Source organism: Lepisma saccharinum, chromosome 22 (assembly GCF_977018435.1).
Source record: "Lepisma saccharinum chromosome 22, izLepSacc3.1, whole genome shotgun sequence".
Classification (NCBI taxonomy): domain Eukaryota; kingdom Metazoa; phylum Arthropoda; class Insecta; order Zygentoma; family Lepismatidae; genus Lepisma; species Lepisma saccharinum.
In genome coordinates, this window is record NC_139250.1 from 23,570,684 (window position 1) to 23,591,828 (window position 21,145).

At 34.7% G+C, this 21,145-nt stretch overlaps 1 protein-coding gene across 1 annotated transcript in view; it reads right to left on the reverse strand.

Annotated features, from left to right (window-relative positions):
* LOC146004737 (uncharacterized) overlaps positions 1 to 21,145 on the reverse strand; it is a 105,305-nt gene that overhangs the window by 39,393 nt on the left and 44,767 nt on the right. The window contains exon 10 of the mRNA XM_083143699.1: positions 296 to 560. Within this exon, the coding sequence (XP_082999825.1) occupies positions 296 to 560 (265 nt within the window). The remainder of the gene's footprint in view (positions 1 to 295; positions 561 to 21,145) is intronic.

A 21,145-nucleotide genomic window follows, 5' to 3' on the forward strand; every position in this document is an offset into this window, starting at 1 on the left:
ACATAAAAACTGACATATACATCAGCAGCGATTTTCAGTCACTCAAATCTGCATTGCGTGCTTAACTTTTGGAAGGCAGTGTACTTCTAACGTGGGTATAATAAGATTTGATATTAAGCATTTAGTTTTAACTTCAACATCTTCTCTTTTTGGAAAGAAAATTAATAAAATGAGTATTAGTGAAGTTAGTTAAAAGTACCCAATTTTACATTGCATAATTTTCTCTTTTCCTTATTTAACTTATTTAAAAACTGGTGTTTTACCACAGATCACACATGATAAGCAAAATTCATACCTGATCTTAAGTTTACTTTGATGATTTTGTGTAAAGTTACCATACAATCGCTTTGGTAGATGAGGATTATACTTCCAGGGGGCGCTGGAAAACCTTTTATTTCGATTTCCAATATAGAGACCATTCAGTCCAGCTAAACGTTGCCTCTTCCCTAGTTTGGTTTTGAACAAAGCACAGAAAGGGTGCAAAGTGAAGAAGTATAGAAGCTCCACCAAGGAAATAAGACTCCCTCCGACAAAAAAGCTGAATGTTCCACCTAAGGAAGCTGAAAGTAGAAATAGAATTGAATGGCATTATTACAATTTGATATTTAAGTAAGAAGTAACCATGCCCACACTCCTACACTCAGTCCGGACACTCGAATTTCTTGTGTATAAAATTTCTCTAATGGGTGCAGTGTAGATAGTTGTTTTGGGAACCCTTTTAAAAAACGACAGTGATTTTGACTTATCCAGTGCAAAACAGAATGGAAAGTGAACAAATAGAATCTTGAGAATTTTGATGTTCATACATAAGTAGTAAGTTTGTTTCGTTTGCAGCCATTTATTTTGTATTTATTCATTTTACCCTGATTTCAGCTAATTTTCCAAGGGGGAAAGATAAAAAAAATCCATTTTTTACTATTTTTCTACTTGTAGTATAAGAAATAATTATGTTTTTTATCAACGCTCAACTCATAGGGGGCAAAATTTACTTTTTGAGCCTATATCAGTATATTTTAAGCATATATTTACAATTATTATATTTTTTAAGAGAAATAGATATATTGATAGTGATTTTGAGTTATTTTACAGTGTAGTACAATGCTGTATATAATTATTTCTCAACTGTGTGTATTGTGATTAATTTTTACGTCTGAAAATGTAGATACTGGTTTTAAGTTATGATTTCTGCTGTGCTGTGTAGTGCATATAAAATTATTTCTCAAATGTGTGTATTCTGATTAATTTTTACGTTTGAAAATGTACATGTGTACATTGTTTTAGAAGAAAAAGGCAATATATAAAAATATATATGTACTTTGGTATGTAGAATACTAATAACATATAAATTCATAATTAAATTTTATTAAGTATAAATTGTTCTAACAAAAAAAATTGAATATATAAAACCAAAGAAATTTTACTTTTAAAATTTTTAATATACAAAACCTAACATTTTTTTAAAAAATATATATAATTATATATATACACAAATTATATAAAAGAATAACAAAAAATGAATAACAGAAACCAAAAACAAGAAATTTTGTTTACAAAAAAATATACCACATCAGAGATAAATGATGAAGACTCAGATATCCCAAATTTTCTATGTAAACTGAAACAAAAAATTATAGAAGCAATTCAAAATAAACTTGAAATGACTTCTCTCAAAATATATTTTAATTTATCATCTATGTATATACATTCTGATAGAAAAAGACTACGATACTTTCATCGTACAAGTATATCAGATTTACACCGTAATGATATTAATTGTTTGCTTAATATTTCTGATAAAGCATGTGAAGAACTTAAGTTAAAACAACTTTAGTTCCAAGGAAGAGGTTCGGGTTGGTCACTTTGTGATACAAACCATAAACTTGAATTAAAAATAGCAAAATATGAGCCTCTTGGTGGATCTAGTTATATTGAATTACCCGACCACATCAAAAACAAGAATGCTGTAATAAATATTCAATACGATGACAATAAATGTTTGTTATGGTGTCTCATAGCCCATTTTCATCCAGCATCTAACCATAAATATCGTATTTTTAATTATAATTATCCTGAATATATATATCTCTCTCTCTTTCTGGCTCTACAGCCCTTGGTGGGCCTTGGCCTCCTCCAAAATCAGCCTCCATTCCAATCTATCATCAATTCTTCTCCTCCATCCTTTAATTTTCATTGTCCGCAAGTTTGCAGCGACGTCATCTATCCATCGAAGTCGGGGCCTGCCCTTTCTTCTTGCATGGTGAAGCTTTTCTTTCAACATTCTTCTTGGCATCCGGTCTTCCATCATTCTCTCCACATGCCCCAACCACTTTATTCTCTGGGCTTTGACAAATCTCACTATATCTTGGCCTTTTATTAAATCATCTAGCTCTGCATTATATCTTATTCTCCAGTCGTCATCTTCCTTCACAGGTCCATATATCTTTCTTAATATTCTTCTCTCAAATATTCTGAGGGCATTTTCATCTGACAGTTTCAAAGTCCAATTATCTGATCCATAAGTGACAACTGGTCGTACCAGTGTCTTATAAATTTTAAGCTTTGTATTTCTTGCGATCAGTCTATTTCTAAACAACTGCATATTTGCAAAATATGCACGATTGCCCGCCTGTATTCTTTCCTTTATTACTTTACTCATATCATTATCACTATATACCATTGTCCCCAGATATTTAAAACAAGGAACTCCCTCAAACTTATTATCTCCAATTGTCAGATCTTGAGGTGCTCTTCTGATCTCAGAGTTAGACATTCTCATATACTTTGTCTTTTTTTCATTTACATTGAGCCCTATTTTTATTGCTTCTCTTTCCATTTGCTCATAGATTTGTTTAAGTGTTCTTATTGTTCTAGAAATGATTGTAACATCATCTGCATATGCACATATTTGACTGGATTTTCCAAATATGGTTCCCTTTTGATCAACTACATTCATTACTTTATGCAATGCTAGATTAAATAATACTGCCGAAAGGCCATCCCCTTGTTTCACTCCTGTATTGAATTTAAACTCTTCGCTCAGTTTACTACAAACTTTCACTCGTGCCTTAGTACCACTCATAGTCATTCTTATTAGTCTTATTATTTTGAGGGGAATATTATACTCTTCAAGTACCTTAAACAGTTCATTTCGATTAACACTGTCAAAAGCCTGCCTGAAGTCAACAAATAAAAAATGCAAATCCACATCATGTTCATAAAACTTTTCCATCATCTGTCTAATTATAAAAATCTGATCAGTAGTGCTTCTGCCAGGGCGAAATCGACATTGGTACTCTCCCAGTATATCTTCTGTGTAACATTTTATTCTCTCACTGATCAATCCTGACAAGATCTTATAGACCACACTAAGAAGTGTGATGCCTCTGTAATTTCCGCATATCAATTTATCACCTTTCTTATAAATTGGGCATATTATTCCAGATTTCCATTTATGTGGCATTGTTTCATTTTCCCATATCATTACAATCAATCTATGTATTGCTGCCAACAATGCGTTACCACCAAGTTTGATAAGTTCAATTATCACTTCATCCTCGCCTGGAGCTCTATTATTACTCATTTTCTTCATTACAAATTCAACTTCTTCAATACTAGGTACTTGTACCTCATGACCATCCCTATTTTGTATATTCGTATTATACTGCTCTTCTTCTTCATGGTCTTCCACTTTACTCAAAATCTCTTTAAAGTGCTCTGCCCATCTATTGAGTATCTGACTCTCTTCTACAATTACTTTCCCATTCTTATCCTTACATACTTCTATTCTTGGCTCAAATCCTATTTTCATTCTATTTATAGCTCTATAGAATTTTCTTATTTCACTTTGCTGATTTAGTTCTTCTATTTCTTGCATCTTCTTTTTATACATCATTTTCTTCTTTTGCTTGCATACCCTATGTGCTTTCCTTCTTAGTTCTTTATACCTCTCAGTATTACTTCGAGTTTCCCTCTGTAGCATTCTCTCTCTAGCTTTATTCTTCTCATCTATAACCTGTATGCACTCTTCATCAAACCACTCATTCCTTTTAGTTTTCTCTTCTCCAAAAGTTTCTTGTGCTGCCTCCTTTATCACTCCTTCTATTATTTCCCATTCTTCCTCAACCACTCGAAGTCTGTTATTCTCTTTCTCCTTCAGTTTACTCTGTACCTTACTTACATATTCACTAATAACTTCTTCGTCTTTCATTTTTTTCATATTCCACTTCTTTCACTTGGCCATCTCGTTTCTTTGCACCGCTATCAATTTTTCCGTCATTACTAATTTTACCAGGTAGTGGTCGCTATCACAATTGGGCCCTCTGCAGCTTCTCACATCAATAACTGATGAGGCATGACGTGCCTTAACCAGTATATGATCAATCTGGCTTATTGTTCCGTTAGGTGCCTTCCATGTTCCTAAGTGAATTCTTTTATGTTCGAAACAGGTACTTGTTATGATCATGTTGTTCCTGACAGCAAACTGGCAAAGAAGGTTCCCATTCTCATTGTTTTCTGCATGGAGAGTATGCCGCCCTACAACCCCTTGTTGATTCTTGTCCTTTCCTATCTGAGCATTAAAGTCGCCCAATACGGTTATCATATCATACTTTTGGATCTTTCCACATGCTTGTTCCAGATTGTCATAGAACACTTCTTTCTCGTTCTCATCTTTCTCTTCTGTAGGCGCATGTGCATTTATAATTGTTACGTTTCTAAATCTTCCTCTCAACCGTATTCTACACATCCTTTCATTAATTGCTTCAAATTCCATAAGACTTTTTCTCATCTTTTTGGTTATTATAAAGCCTACACCGAATTGTCCGGTCCTCCTCTCTGGTCCACTATAAAATAATGTGTACCCAGGCTTATCAATTCTTCCTTGCCCCTGCCATCTAATTTCCTGAAGTGCAACCAGATCATACCTAAATTTTAATATCTCATTTGACACTTCATTCATTTTCCCAGGTCTCAACAAAGTCCTGACATTTCATGTTGCAAGTGATAAATCATTAGTCCGTAAGTATATATATAGAGCTGAGTTTATAAATCTATGTCAGGCATAAAATATTCAGTAGATATCTCAGCTATTGGTCGATTTGAAAAACAATATAAAGAACACTACAATCGACCAATAGCTGTGCAAGTTTATGGTGTTAATAAGAAAGATGAAATTTATGTACTGCGTTGCTATCCAGCAGCAGATGATACACGTGTTATACATTTATTATATGTTACAGAGAGAAACAAGAAATATTATTGTCTCATACAGAATCTAGAACGATTGGTACATAGTCAAATAACATCAGATCATGGTAAAATAGCAATATGTGATCGATGCTTTACAAAATTTGATGGAAGAGGTGGGAAAACACGTAAAGAGAAATTAAAGGAACATATTAAATATTGTTATCTTTATCCTCATGTAACTTACAAATTTATAAAATTTTCTAATTATAATTCATTAATACAAAATCCATTTGTAATTTACGAGAGATTTAGAAACAATACAAGAACTAATAGCAACATGTTTTCCAGATTCGAATGCATCAAGTAAAACACATACAGCTAAACATAAAGCATGTGGTTTTGCACTAAAATTAGTAAACACTTATGAAAAAAATAATTCAGAAAGTAGTGTAATTGGCTATACAACCAGTGCGAGAAAGTATGAACCCCCCTCAGGCAGATTTGCCTACACTTAAAACTTGCTCAACATGCCCATATGAGCTTTTTGCTCAAGTGTGGAACCCTGTCTAATCCAAGATTTTTGTAAAAATGCCCTCGGGAATTTCCTGAGAAAGTATGACCCCCCTCAGATTGATTTGTCTACACTTACAAAAGGCACTTCTGTGAGATTGTTGTCCATAAACCTGTCAAAAATATGCCCCTCTTGATATTTTTTTGCCCACACCTAAAACTACGCCAAACGTATTAACACACACACACACCCACCCACACCCACACACACACACTGATCTTGACCTTGACCTTGAGATGATCTTGACCTTGACCATTTTTTCGATTATTTTTCGATTATTTTTTCGATTATTTTTCGATTATTTTTTCGATTATTTTTTCGATTATTTTGACCTTGACCTTGACCTTGATCTTGAGATGACCTTGACCTTGACCTTGACCACACCCACCCACATACACACCTACACCCACCCACACCCACCCACATACACACCCACACACACCCACACATATTTACATCCGGTCTACTTGTGGCCTATTTCAGGTTTATTTATATTGCATCATGTTTTGCAACAAATTATTACCCAATATTATGCATTAGACATGTGTTGTTTTCTGATTGGTTGGTTATGACATAATGTGATGATGTGTTATATTCTGATTGGCTTATTGTTTCAGATGTTTTCAATGCGGTCCGTGCTTAGGGTATATAAAGAAATTTTGCATTGCATATCAGCCAGTATTGTGAGAGTTGTTAAAGAGTGAGGGTGTGTTGTTGCAGTGCTGCTCATATTTTTTAAACACAAAAATATTGCAGATTTGTATAAATTGAATTACAAATCTATTTGATTTAATATATAGAATTTTTAACAACCTGTCATATGTTTATTAAGTATAAAGTTTTGATTTGGACCCCAAGAAATTTTATATAAATAACAAAGCCAAAAATATTCACACACACACACACACACACACACACACACACACACACACACACACACACACACATATTAAGTATACAAATCACACTGCTGAACCCAACTGATATTTTTTATTAAGCATAGAATTTTGATTTGAACCCCAAGAAATTTTATATAATAAACAACAACAAAAAATGCCAAATCAAAAACATTGTAATCAATGCAAAAAGAATATATCTAGCCCCAATTGGGCTAAGCATCAAAGGAATTGTAATCCAGACAAATGCAGAACTCCCACAAAAATATGCCCTAAATGCCATAGAAAATATAATCTGGAATATTTCACATATAAACATAAAGGTACTTGTTCTGTACAGTCATCAACATTGCCCCCACAACCATCTACATCTGGTCTGAAAAGGAAGCATGAAATACCTGTTAATGCTGGACCAGCAAAGCATCCACGCTATGAACCCATCCATAGCAGTTTTAACGGCCAATTAAGGGATCACGGTTTTGTATCAGAGCCAAGATGTGGTATTAAGAATTTTTTGAACAGTATAAATCCTGATGTGCAGGCAATTCTAAATGCACAAAATGACTCTTATAAGCTGTCCCTCAAATTGTTTACACAATATAAGAAGCCAAATGGCACAAAATTTACACAGCCCCACATAACAGAAACTGTACCGGTATATTCAAATGCAAATTCAGACGAAATAATAAGCAGTTTGATAGATCAATTGAATATTAAACACTCTGAATTTGCAGCAAAAGAGTCTGGATGGAGCCTATGCGGATCTCCACACAAGTTATATGTTAACATTTCTGAATTCAGCCCATTACAAGGATCTACATATTTGCCATTACCTGCCAATATCAAAAACAAAACAGCCGTGGTTAATATAAAAAATAATGATGATAAATGCTTTTTGTGGTGTATTTTAGCTGCTTTGTATCCAGTTTCAAGGCATCCTGAGCGAATAAGTTATTATAAACAGCTTGAAAATTATTTTGATGAGGCAATGGAGGGTTTAGAATATCCAATGTTTGTTCAGAATATTGATAAATTTGAAAAAAAAAGCCCGGGATATCAATGGCAAACAATTATCTATTAATGTATTTACTTGTTCTACTGGCCGTAGCAATTGCTTGATAGATCCTCTCAGAATCAGTACATTTGATGATGATTCTGCTGTTCCGATTGATCTGCTCTTAATTGAAGAGGATGGCACTTATCATTATACTCTGATACATAATCTTGAAGCTTTAGTCAGAACACAACTAGACAAAACTCATAAAATATTCAAGTTGTGCAGAAAATGTTTGTCTGTATTTGATGGTAGAAAAATGGTGAATGGTGTTTGTGAAAAGAATGCAGAAATTGCTAAAAACAAGTTAATTGAGCATCTGAAATACTGTGGCAACCATAAACCTGTTCATATGCTGATGCCTAACCCAAATGAAAATGCAAAATTCAAAAAGTTTGAAGCCTTGTTGGAACACCCAGCATATATAGTCTGTGATTTTGAATCAAATCTCAAACCCCTTGCATTCTGTAGCCCAGATCCTGATGAACCTTCAATTACATCATACCAGTTACATGAACCTTCTAGTTTTTGTTATGTGGTTGTACAGGATGGGGTTGTTAGTAAAGAAGATTTATACATGGGAGCAGATGCCATCAAAGAATTTGCACAAAGAATAGAAAATGAGTGCCATGACATAGCATCTAATGTCTTATTAAAATCAAAACCCATGTTGCCTTTAACAGAGAAACAGATTGAAGATTTCAACAATGCAGAAAAATGCCCGGTATGTGATTCTGAATTTTCAGATACAAATATCAAGGTGAAACACCATTCTCATACAGATGGTAAATTCAAAATAGCCCTGTGTAATAGCTGTAATATTAAGATCCAGAGACCAAAATTTGTCCCCATATTTTGCCATGGAGCATTAAATTATGATTTCCATCATTTGATCAGGTACGAGGTGTTTGACAAGCACAATTTAAATATTTTAGCTGAAAATAATGAAAAATATATTGCCATTAGCAAAATAATTAAAGTTAATGGTGTTCCTATTCACTTAAGATTTCTTGATTAATACAGAATTCTGTCTGCTAGCCTGGCTACACTGGCCACTCAATTATCTGATGATCAATTCAAAATCACATGTGCTTCGTTTCCAAATCAGGACCTGAAATTAATTAGGCGGAAGGGTGTATATCCATATGACTATGTTACAGATTTTTCTAAATTTGATGAGTGTTCTTTGCCACCACAACAAGAGTTTTACAGCAAAATCAGAGGATCTGGAATCACTGATGAAGATTATCACCATGCCCAATTGATGTGGAACAATTTAAAATGCCAGACATTTGGTGATTATCACAAGGCTTATTTAAAACTTGATGTGACCCTCTTAGCTGATATACTGCAGGCATTCAGAAAATCTTCCATGCAAAATTATAAGCTGGATCCAATGTATTTTTACAGTGCTCCGGGCCTAGCACGTCTGCAATGTTTTTCAACACTAAAATGCAATTGGATCTGATCCAGGATCAAGATATGTATCTGCTTATGGAACAATGTATAAGAGCAGGCATGGTGCAATGTTCTCAGACATATGCCAGAGCAAATAAAAAATATATTCCTGATTATGATCCAGCACTGCCATCAAATTATATACTGTATGTGGATGCAAACAGCCTCTATGGTTATGCCATGATGAAAAAACTACCATATGCAGGGCTTGAGTGGGTCGAAGATTTCAATATTGAAGATCTTAAGGATTTTGATGACAGTAACTATGGCCTGTTCTTAGAGGTTGATCTGACAATCTCTGATGATTTACACAACATATTTTCTGATCTGCCCCCAATTCCCGAGGTTAAGTGTTTACCTGGCTCTAAACAGAAGAAATTGATGATGACTCTGGAGCCGAAACAGGATTATGTCATATATTACAAAAACCTCCAGTTCCTGATGAATCATGGTGTTCAAGTGACCAAAGTTGGAAATGTTTTGAGGTTCAGGCACTCAAGATGGTTGAAACCATATATTGATACAAACACAGAGCTTCGAACATCTGCAATGAGCCAATTTGATAAGACCTTGTTTAAATTGATGGTCAATTCAGTGTATGGCAAAACAATTGAAAATGTCAGAAAACATATTGATGTTAAAATAATTACTGACCCCAGCCTGAGCAAAAAATTGATTGCAAAGCCCAACTTCAATTACAGAAGAATTTATGATGAGAATATGGCACTTTTCAACATGAAAAAAACAAAGATTAAGTTTGATAAGCCTATTTATGTAGGGGCTGTGATATTGGAATTGGCCAAATTACACATGTTAAATTTGTATTATGATGTGTTGAAGCCTTTTTATAAGGATCGTGTAAAACTGATGTACATGGACACAGATAGTTTTGTTCTTGATATTCAAACAGAAGATGTTTATCAAGATATAGCACAGCCTGAATTGTTTAAATATTTTGATACCACTGAACATTCAAAAATTAAACACCACAACAAAAAGGTGCCTGGCAAGTTAAAAGATGAGACACTTGGTGATGTTATTGTGGCATTTGCTGGGTTAAGGGCCAAGATGTACAGCTTTGAAACATGTAGTGGTGCTGTTGCAAAAAAAGCCAAGGGCATTGGCAGAGTGACTGTAGACAAAGAACTTGAATTTGAAGATTTCAAAAATTGCCTCAAATCATGTAGCACAATCAGAACATCAGAAAATAGAATTCAGAGTGTGGATCACTTGCTGACTACAAATATTGTAAGAAAAGTGGCTCTGGACCCACATGATGATAAGAGATGCATTTTATCATGTGGCATACATACTCTACCATGGGGTCATTGTGATTTGAAAAGTGGCAAACAATGCCCAATTACAGAGCATGATTTGAAATAAATAAACATGCCTATGAACTTATTTGGGTTCAAAAAACAGGCTATTATGGACCTGCCAACACCACAACCCTCTTCTGATATAATATCTAAACTAAGTGCTTTGTTAATTATTCATCTGAACAGCATATTTACAGATGTTGATGATGAAACAGGTAAAACATTGTACATATTTAACAATAATTTAAATCATTACCAATTACCTGTAGGTGGTCAATTGCAATTTATTACAACCCCTGAGGGTAATGTCAAGATTTCAGTAGGGAGAAATATTTATAGAATTAAGCACTCAAACATGATTTCTGGCACTGTATATACTATTTCTGCTGGTGACTGCTTATATATTGAGGTCCCGGGATCATATGACAAGCTTATACCTTTTTTTATAGAATTAAGAATCAGATATTCAATAATAAATAACCACTAAAACAAAATGCCTAATGATATATTTGGCCATACAAGGCATGAAGATCACAGTGATGAGATTCTGATGCTTGATGTCAGAGTCAAGAAATTAAGAAGTGATTTACAAGCTTTACAAACCACACTCAATGCCAGTCTTCAACTAGAAATTACAAATTTACAAACACAATGCATGGACCCTCTTCATAAAATTAATTCTGAACTCAAATTATTGCTTCAGAAATATACTGATTTGGCCACATTGGATAATTTTCAAAGTTTAGAAGAAGCTGTAGCAGCTCTTCAAGCCAAATTTAAGACCCAGGCCACCAACTCTGAGCAATTGAAACAGCAATTGGAAGAGCAGATAAATAATGTCCAGACACAGCTCCAAACAATTGTCAAAAGTATAAAATCACAAGAAGATTTTGATCTAGTGATTTCCACTCTAAAAGAACAGATTCAATCACTCCAAATACCTAATCTGGACACTCTGAACAATGCCATAGCCGAGGTTAAAGAAAAAATTGAGACATTTGAAAATTTAATGAACAACTTGCCATCTTCTGATGCTTTGAGTGCAATAACTCGGAGTGTTGCCAACATTAAGCTGAACTTGAAACATATGAAGATTTTGGAAAAATTCAAAGTACCATAACCCATCTTGAGGGTACAATAGCAGCAGTGCAAAGTGATTTGACAAATGTACAAGAATCTCTAGAATCCCGCCTGCCTGGTATTGTAGACACACTTGTCAGTGTCCAGCAACAGATCACTAAACTTGAAAACCTCAACACTGAATCTGAGCTGTCTCATTTTCATCACTTGATCGATGATATCCAAACAAAACTTGAAATTTTACAACAATCAAAACCTACTCAGGCAGATATAACCCTGCTCCAAGATGCTATGCGTGGTGTGGCTGATGCTTCTGAATTAAATAATGTAAAATTGGCACTTGAATCTTTGCAAAATACTGTATCAAATCTGCCTTCATCACAGGAACTTAAAAATATTAAGAGAGCTGTGAATCGCATATTGAAATCAGAAGATATCAAGAATATCCAGACAGAGATCAAACAACTCACTCAGACAGTGGCCACTCTACCAACTAATCAACATATTAATGAACTGCATCCCCTGTTTGAGGATATCAGAAGACAGGTCCATGATCTTACTGCTCAAAATTCAAAATTGGCAGTTATTGAAAATTTGCAACAAATTGTAGCTAATATCAAGCAACAGCTAGGGACCATGGAATCCAATCAAGCAAATGCTCTGTCTGTTTTTGCCACCCAGCTTCAAGAGATTGTGCAACAATACAAGAAACTTGTTGTGGACATAAAAATCAAGCCAGGCCATGATGATGTTGTTAGGACCATCAATGAGCACCTTGAATCTGTAACAAGCAGATTGCTTACAGCAGAAAAGGAAATAACAGGCATAATCGAGAATCCAAAACATACAGTAATTCTTGAATTGTACAGCATCCCCAACAAAGAATATGATTCACCATTTACACCAGGTGGCAAAATATATATGCTGTCCCCTGCACAATTTTATTGCCAGTTTTTTGTTGGGGGCACACTGAGACCAATCAAGATCAAATATTGGCTTCAACCACAGGCACACCACTACCCCACCTTATCAATAACAAATGCTGACAACAAACCAAAAATCACCAGTGTAGAGTTAGAGGATTTTACAGATCCCAATACATTAGAAACATCTTTTGCTGAAGATGATGGCTCTCTGGAATTTCATATACAAATAGAAGACAAATTATATTTAGAAAATCCTGTAGTATCAGCTGCTGAACACCCCATAGTTGCAATATTCTTGTTTTCATATTATGTCTAGACAAATTATTGTTGATGAATTACACAGACAAGCCAGACATAATTATAAGAGACTGCCAGTAGTCACAAAAGGCATAGATGATTTATGGCAGAGCGACTTGATTGAGATGGCAAGTGGACAGCTGAAAAACTTAGACAAAATCAACAAGGGCTACAAGTATCTACTCACTGTAATAGATACATTTTCAAAATTTGTCTGGGCTGTGCCACTCAAATCCAAGACTGGAAAATGTGTTACAGAAGCCATCAGGACAATCATCAATCAGAGTGGAAGATCACCGCGCTATTTGCAAACAGATAATTATAAATGGCTTAATATTCTTCCAGAACTTCTACATAAATATAACAACTCGGTTCATTCCACAATCAACATGAAACCCTCTGAAGTAACTTCATCTGATGAGCAAAAATTGATCAGGACTGTTTATTATCCTAGATACCAGCCAACAACAAGAAAGGCCAAATACAAGGTGGGTGATCAAGTAAGAATCAGCAAATATAAGCACTTATTCAAAAGAGGCTTTACAAGAAACTGGAGCACTGAATTATTTACAGTGGTTCAAGTTAAACCTGGGACCCTTAACACATATATAATAAAAGATCACCGAGGAGAAATTCTCAAAGGCAGATTCTATGAAGAAGAACTCAACAAAACTAAACAGCCTGACACATATCTCATAGAAAAAATCATCCGCAGGAAAGGCAACAAGTTATTTGTCAAATGGCTAGCACTTCCAGAACACAGCTGGATCGATGCAGACAAAGTGATAATATGAGCACCTGGGATGTTATAAAAAGGCTGCCAGAACCTGAACAGCAGATTAAGAGAAATGGCAAGTTGCTGCCTGAAAATATTAGATGTCTTATTGTTGGGCCATCAGCTTGTGGTAAAACTACACTAATGATTGATAATTTTTTATTGGCACCCAACTGGTTAGACTGGAAAAATAGGCACTTGTATGTTTTTTCTAAGAGCTTGGAACAATTAAAATATCAGCAGCTGATGAAGCTATATGATGGATTGGATATTGCCACTTTTGAATCAGATGTTAAGCCACTTCATGAATGTCTCGATAATTCTGTTGTTGTGTTTGATGACATTATACTAGATAATCAAAACAAGGTTAGAAATTTCTTTACACAGGGCCGACACAAAAACATTGATTGCTTCTACCTGGCACAGACTTTTTCTAAAATACCGAAGCAGCTGATCCGAGACAACAGCAATTTTATATGTGTGTTTCATCAAGATCATACCAACCTCAAACACATACATGATGAATATGTAGGTGGGGACTTGAGCTACAATGATTTTTCCAAGTTTTGCAGTATGTGCTGGAACCAGGACAGTTATGGGTTTGTCACAATTGATATGACAAGAAAACCGAATAGTGGCAAATACAGAAATAAAATCAACAATTTTCTAGACATTGAAACATATATAAATAACCATGAAAAGGCCAATCATTGATGATCTTAAATTAAGAGATTATCTTGTAAAAAGATTTAAGGGATGGAAATCACAGAACCGAGGAATTTATGAACAACACAAGCAAACAGAACAGCCTATTATTGATGCTATTAGTGAATTAGGTAAAAATATCAAAACTGTTACAGAGCAAAATCAAAATTTGATCACAGAGCTTATACCTGTAGCTGCAAGGAACATATTAGATTATCCAATCACCCCACCTTCCAGTATTCATACACGTAGTCCTGTTGCTCCTCGAAGAATTGAAGCTACTCAGGATCCTTTTGAATTGGGTCTTCTTGCTCAAAAATATTTAAGCACACCTAAAGACAACAAAGATGAGGTCTTTGGCTTATATGCTGACACAGAGCGTGATGGTAGCATCATACATAGAATTGGCAATTTCTGAGTAACATTTATGGGAGATGATATAATTGTATATTCAGAATCTCATCTTGGACAAAGAGGTGGTTTTGTTAAATATCCCGGCACACCTGGGTTGTGGGAACTGATGACTAGGAAAAAGCCTGGCAACTATACAGATCAAGATTATGAGCACTACAAAGAAATATTAATAAAATCAGATGCTCTATACCAGAATAATGATCCCACACAAAAAAGAGTCAAGTCTAGCAGTGGAGCAAAATACAACAATTTAATCAAGAACATATGGTCACAAATTAAGACTGGCAGTGGAATCAAACAATACAACACCCTGCCTAAAGAATTTGTGTGGGTTGATGATGTCAGGAAACTTGTAGATAGGTTATTGGTGATAGCTGGGGAGGAAAATGCTGGCAACCACAATTTTTACAATGAAAAGGTTGGAATTATGGACATGATAAGCACAAAATTGTCTAATTTTATAGTGAATGACACTAAGGGGATTGGATATCTTATAAAAATTATTAATACTCTACCACCTAAATTTTGTAATATTTCTGAGGGTCGGGGGTTGGTTAATGACATTATAAACAAGCTGCCATTTGAACTACACATTCCAGGCTATCAGTATTGTGGTCCCGGTACAAAATTGGACCATAGATTAAACAGAGGTGATCCTGGTGTTAATCCCCTAGATGCTGCTTGTAGAGACCATGACATAGCATACAACACACATTCTGATCTTGACAAGAGACATGTTGCAGACAAAAAATTAGAAGAGGCTGCATTTGGTAGATTTGTAAGCAAAGATGCTTCTTTAAGTGAAAAAATAGCAGCATTGGGGACCACCATAGCTATGAACACCAAACAAAAACTGGGGTGGGGTTGTGAATATGTATATAATAAACCTAGAATGAAGGCCAAGGGTGTTATGTATCAAATACCTTATGCAGGTCTTAAATCTCTTAAAACTATTGATAGTCTTTTAACCAAAGAGCAGCGCAAGAAAAAAGCTCTTGTATTGCCAAGGGCCATGGTATGAAATTGTTGCTTAGTACCCCCCAATTAAAAAAAATTACAACAATCCAGGAAAAAATCACATGTGGGGGGTTTCATATTTACTATCCCGGCCATCTTAGCAGCACTTGGGGCTGTTGGGAGCTTGGCTGGGGGATCAGCTGCCATAGCAAAAACAGTAATAGATGCCAAGAAAAATAGGGCAGAATTAGATGAATTGAAGCGCCATAACCTGGCCATGGAGAAACAAGGCAAAGGTGTTAAGAGAGCCATGAATAAGTTTAAAAAAACAAGAGCCGCTTACAGACCAAGATATTGAAGCTTTAATCAAGCCACTGGGCATCAAAAATTTTAGAGGTGTGTACATGTCTGATTCTTTACCAGAACAACCACTCAACAAAGAGTGTGGCATTGTTAATTTGGATAAGTACAAAAATCAGAGCACTCACTGGATTTGTTATCTTAAATATTTAAAAGATGAGGCATTTGTGTTTGATTCATTTGGGGGTGTTCCACCTGAAAATTTAATAAAATATCTAAAATCAACTAATCTTTATTACAATAATGCCCGTATTCAAAACTTCAAAGATGTTAATTGTGGACATTTGTGTTTATCTGTTCTTAGATATATGTCTCAAATAAATAAACCATCGATTGAAAATTTTCAAAAGGCCTTGTGGTATCTGAAACATCATGGGGGTATTCCATCTCACCAGCCAAAATTCAATATTGAAACTCAAATTACATGATGATATCGTGTATCCCAAAACAATAGCTCTCAGAGCATTTCATGGCATGTACTTGATCCCTAATATTACACACCACAACAACAAAATTGCAGTAGGGGATCAAAAAATTGTCATCACTCCAGGGCAATATAATCTGTCCACTCTAAATGCTCAATTACCCAGAGGTATAGTATTAACTCAAAATTCTGTCACTCACAGAGTAGAGATTGTATCTGCTACAGATACAGTGGATCTGGGTACTATAGGAGAGCTGTTAGGCTTTGAGAACAACACAAAACTTGAAGCTGCCATCAAACACACTGCTATTAATATACCTAAATTCTTAGCCATAGAAACTCTGAATATTCACTGTAATGTGGCTGAGGGTATGATCATCAAATCAAATGGCATAGGCACTCACAAACAAACTGGCATCATTGCAACATTTAAACCTAATTCTGAATTTATGGAGCCAATCATCAACACTCCATCCCCAACATTATATTTTCCTCTGTCCCATAATAGAATAGATAACATTGAATTGATGGTCACTAATGAAAAAGAAGAATTAGTTGATTTTGCTGGAGCCACAACAACTGCAATCATAGAGATTAATATTTAAATAAAAATACATACAAAAAAATGGAAAATATTGAGAGTTATGAGCTACAATCATTCCCCCCAAACAGGAGGACATTTGCAAATTTAAATCAACCCAACACAGAAATTGAGGTTGATCTTGATGTAGGGGATGGCTTTATACACCCCCACAGAGCAGATCTATACATCAAATTTGATGTTGTAAAGCTCGATGGAACAGATTATCCGGCAAATTCAAATATAAGATTGGTGGATAATTTTGTGCCGCATCTGTTCTCTGAAATTGAGATCAGAAAGCATGGTGTTGTTATAAACAGAGTGGATTATCCCGGCATTACCTCCACAGCTTTGGCCACACTAAAATTATCCAAAACCGAGGCTTCTTACTACAAAATAGGTGGATTTGAGGCTGGTGATAAGATATTATCCAAAAGCCACACAGTGCTGTTCCCAATGCGCCTGTTGCCAGGATTCTTCTCAGATTACAAAGATATTATGTGGAAGGGTGGTTTAAGAATCACATTTAGAAGAGCTGCCAATGATAATAATGCTTTGATGAGGTACAGCACATTAAACTCTACAAGGGAAGCTCTGCCCAATACCCTACCTGATGAAGGCAAATGCATTATTCAGACTATGGAGCTAAGAATCCCAGTTGTTGAATATGAAGCCAGTTATGCTCTTAAATACAAAGCAGATATAATAAAAAATCCACAGATTCCTTTACAATTTTATACATATCAATGTGTACAGAAGCCTGCCGCTGGTACTTATTATGAGTTTGATGCTACAAATTCATTCTCCAGTATACAATACGACATGCCGGATTTTGTGGTGGTATTGTTTAAGACTGGAAGACACAATAATCAGGAAAAAAATTCAAGTAGATTTGATAACTGCAACATCAAGAACATATATCTTAAAAATGGCAGAAATGAGGTATTCCCTAGAGAAAATTATAATTTAGACATGTCCAAGGATGATTTCCTTAAATTATATGAAGCATTTACAGCATACAAAAGGGTCACTACTGGCAATACTGACATGTATTACACACCAGATGAATTCAAAGCACAGAGACCCATGTTTGTCATCAACACTTCAAAAAGAAAACAAGTTGTGGTTAATGACAGGACAAACATTAAAATTATCTGTGAATTCCACGATACACTCCCTGATGACACCATATGTAGTGTTATTCTCATAGGTGAAAAATCATATGTTTATGATGTAAGAAATGAGAGAGTCACAGAGCAATTCTAGAAGAATTACATTATCTTAATATTAGATATACAAGTTGAGCCTGGTGCCCAATTGAACTTAAACCGGAAGTAAATATGTGTGTGTGTGTGTGTGTGTGTGTGTGTGTGTGTGTGTGTGTGTGTGTGTGTGTGTGTGTGGGTCTCATAGGTGAAAAATCATATGTTTATGATGTAAGAAATGAGAGAGTCACAGAGCAATTCTAGAAGAATTACATTATCTTAATACTAGATATACAAGTTGAACCTGGTGCCCAATTGAACTTAAACCGGAAGTAAATATATATATATATGTGTGTGTGTGTGTGGGGGTGTGTGTGTGTGTGTGTGTGTGTGTGTGTGTGTGTTAATACGTTTGGCCTAGTTTTAAGTGTAGCCAAAAAAAATATCAAGAGGGGCATATTTTTGACAGGTTTATGGACAACAATCTCACAGAAGTGCCTTTTATAAGTGTAGGCAAATCAATCTGAGGGGGGTCATACTTTCACAGGAAATTCCCGAGGGCATTTTTACAAAAATCTTGGATTAGACAGGGTTCCACACTTGAGCAAAAAGCTCATATGGGCATGTTGAGCAAGTTTTAAGTGTAGCCAAGTCTGCCTGAGGGGGGTTCATACTTTCTCGCACTGGTTATATAGCCAATTACACTACTTCAGAACTATATTTTTATCGAGGTGAAGATCCAGATAAAAAATGTATTCAAAAACTTCAAGAGTGGGGTCAAAAATATGGTTTAATCTTGTACAATGAAATATTGATGACGGATCTTACACAAGAACAACAACAGGAGCATGATAATAGTTTAAGTTGCAGATATTGTAATAGATATTTTAATTCTGATTATCCAAAAGTTCGACACCACAACCATTTGAATGGAGAATATATTAGTACAATTTGTAATTCATGCAACTTGCAAATACAGAAACCTAACTTCATTCAAATATTCATTCACAATTTACAAAATTTTGATGCACATTTATTTGTCAAAGAAGTAGGATATGATACAGAGAATATTAATATTATACCACGCAGTAAAGATAAATATATTGCCATAGAGAAAACTATCAAATTAGAAAATGGGATAAAAGTTGTCCTTAGATTCTTGGATTCATATCAGTTTCTTCCCAGCAGTTTGGCTACTCTGGTAAGTCAATTAACCAACAAAGAATTTGTTCATACAAAAGAACATTTTGGTGAGGATAAGATAGAATTGCTGAAAAGAAAAGGGGTCTACCCATATGATTACATGGATGATTTTGAAAAATTTAAAGAGACACAGTTACCATCGATAGATAAATTTTATAACAAACTTGAAGATAAAGAATGTAGTGAGGAAGATTATCAATATGCACAGAGTGTCTGGAAAACACTAGGTTGCAAAACAATTGGGGATTACCATGACAACTACTTGATTTTGGATACTCTACAGTTGGCAGATGTGTTCGAAACTTTTCGAGAACATTGTTTTAAATTATATGAACTAGATCATCTATTCATGTACACAACACCTGGTTTATCCCGGCAAGCCATGCTTTTACATACAAAAGTTGAAATTGGTCTTATTATTGATATTGACCAATTTATGTTTGTTGAATCTGCTAAACGTGGTGGTATAGTCCAGTGTTCTTTAAGACATGCTATAGCTAACAATAAATATTTATCTAATTATAATGCTGATGAAAAAGATAAATATATTCTATATATTGACTGAAAAATTTATATGGGTATGTCATGACTCAATCATTGCCAATTGGTAATTACAAATGGATGAGCGAGAAAGAACTTGAAGACAGGGATTTCTTAATCTGGTCTGAAGATCATACAAAAGGTTGTCTACTGGAAGTTGATTTAGAATATCCATCTGATCTCCATGACTATCACCACGGATTAGCTAAGGCATAAGTTTCTCAGAAATTGCCAGGTACAGAGGAAACAAAATTGGTGTTATCTTTTGAAAACAAAAAAAAAATGTGTACTTCATTATCGACTGTTACAATATTACTTGGAGCAAGGTATGAAATTAATAAAAGTCCATAAGGGGTTAAAATTTGACCAAGAAAAATGGTTAGCTCAATATATTGAGAACAATAGAAAGAATCGAATACAAACAAATTCTAAAGTTGAAAAAATTATTTTTAAATTAATGAGTAATGCAATATATGGAAAATGTACAGAGAACAAAAGAAATCGAGTAAGGTGTAATTTGGTATGCGATCCAAAAATACTTAAGAAACTCATTGCCGATCCCACATACAAAGGTTTTACAAAATTACAAGTGATCTGACTCTTATTGAAAGATCCAATAACAAAATAATGTGTGATGCACCAATAGCTGTGGGTGTTACAATCCTAGAATTGGCTAAATTAGAAATGTGTAAATTTCATGATATTATGAAAGCTAGATACAAAGATAAAATTGAAGTAGTATACTTGGATACTGATAGTTTTGTGTATGTTATAGAAACACCTGATTTGAACAGAGATTTGTTTTCTATGAAAGAATATTTTGATTTTAGTAATTATCCAAAAAATAATCCATTATACAGTTTTGAAGAACCACAAGATCCCTGGGAAAATGAAAGAAGAGGCAGCAGGGTCTATAATAACAGAATTTGCTGGTCTAAGACCAAAAATGTATTGCCTAAATATTGATGGCAAAGAATAAATTAAAAGAGCCAAGCGTGTAAGTCGACCATGTACAAGAGAACTTACAATGGAAGATTTTAAAGAATATTTATTTGAAAAGAAAACAAGAAACATGTCTTCATATGATCTTATTAGCAAGTTACAATAAAAATAAACTAAATAGCCCTCAATGGGGAAGATAATAAATTGCAAATATTAGATTTCAATGACCATACTAGAGAATATGGATATTAT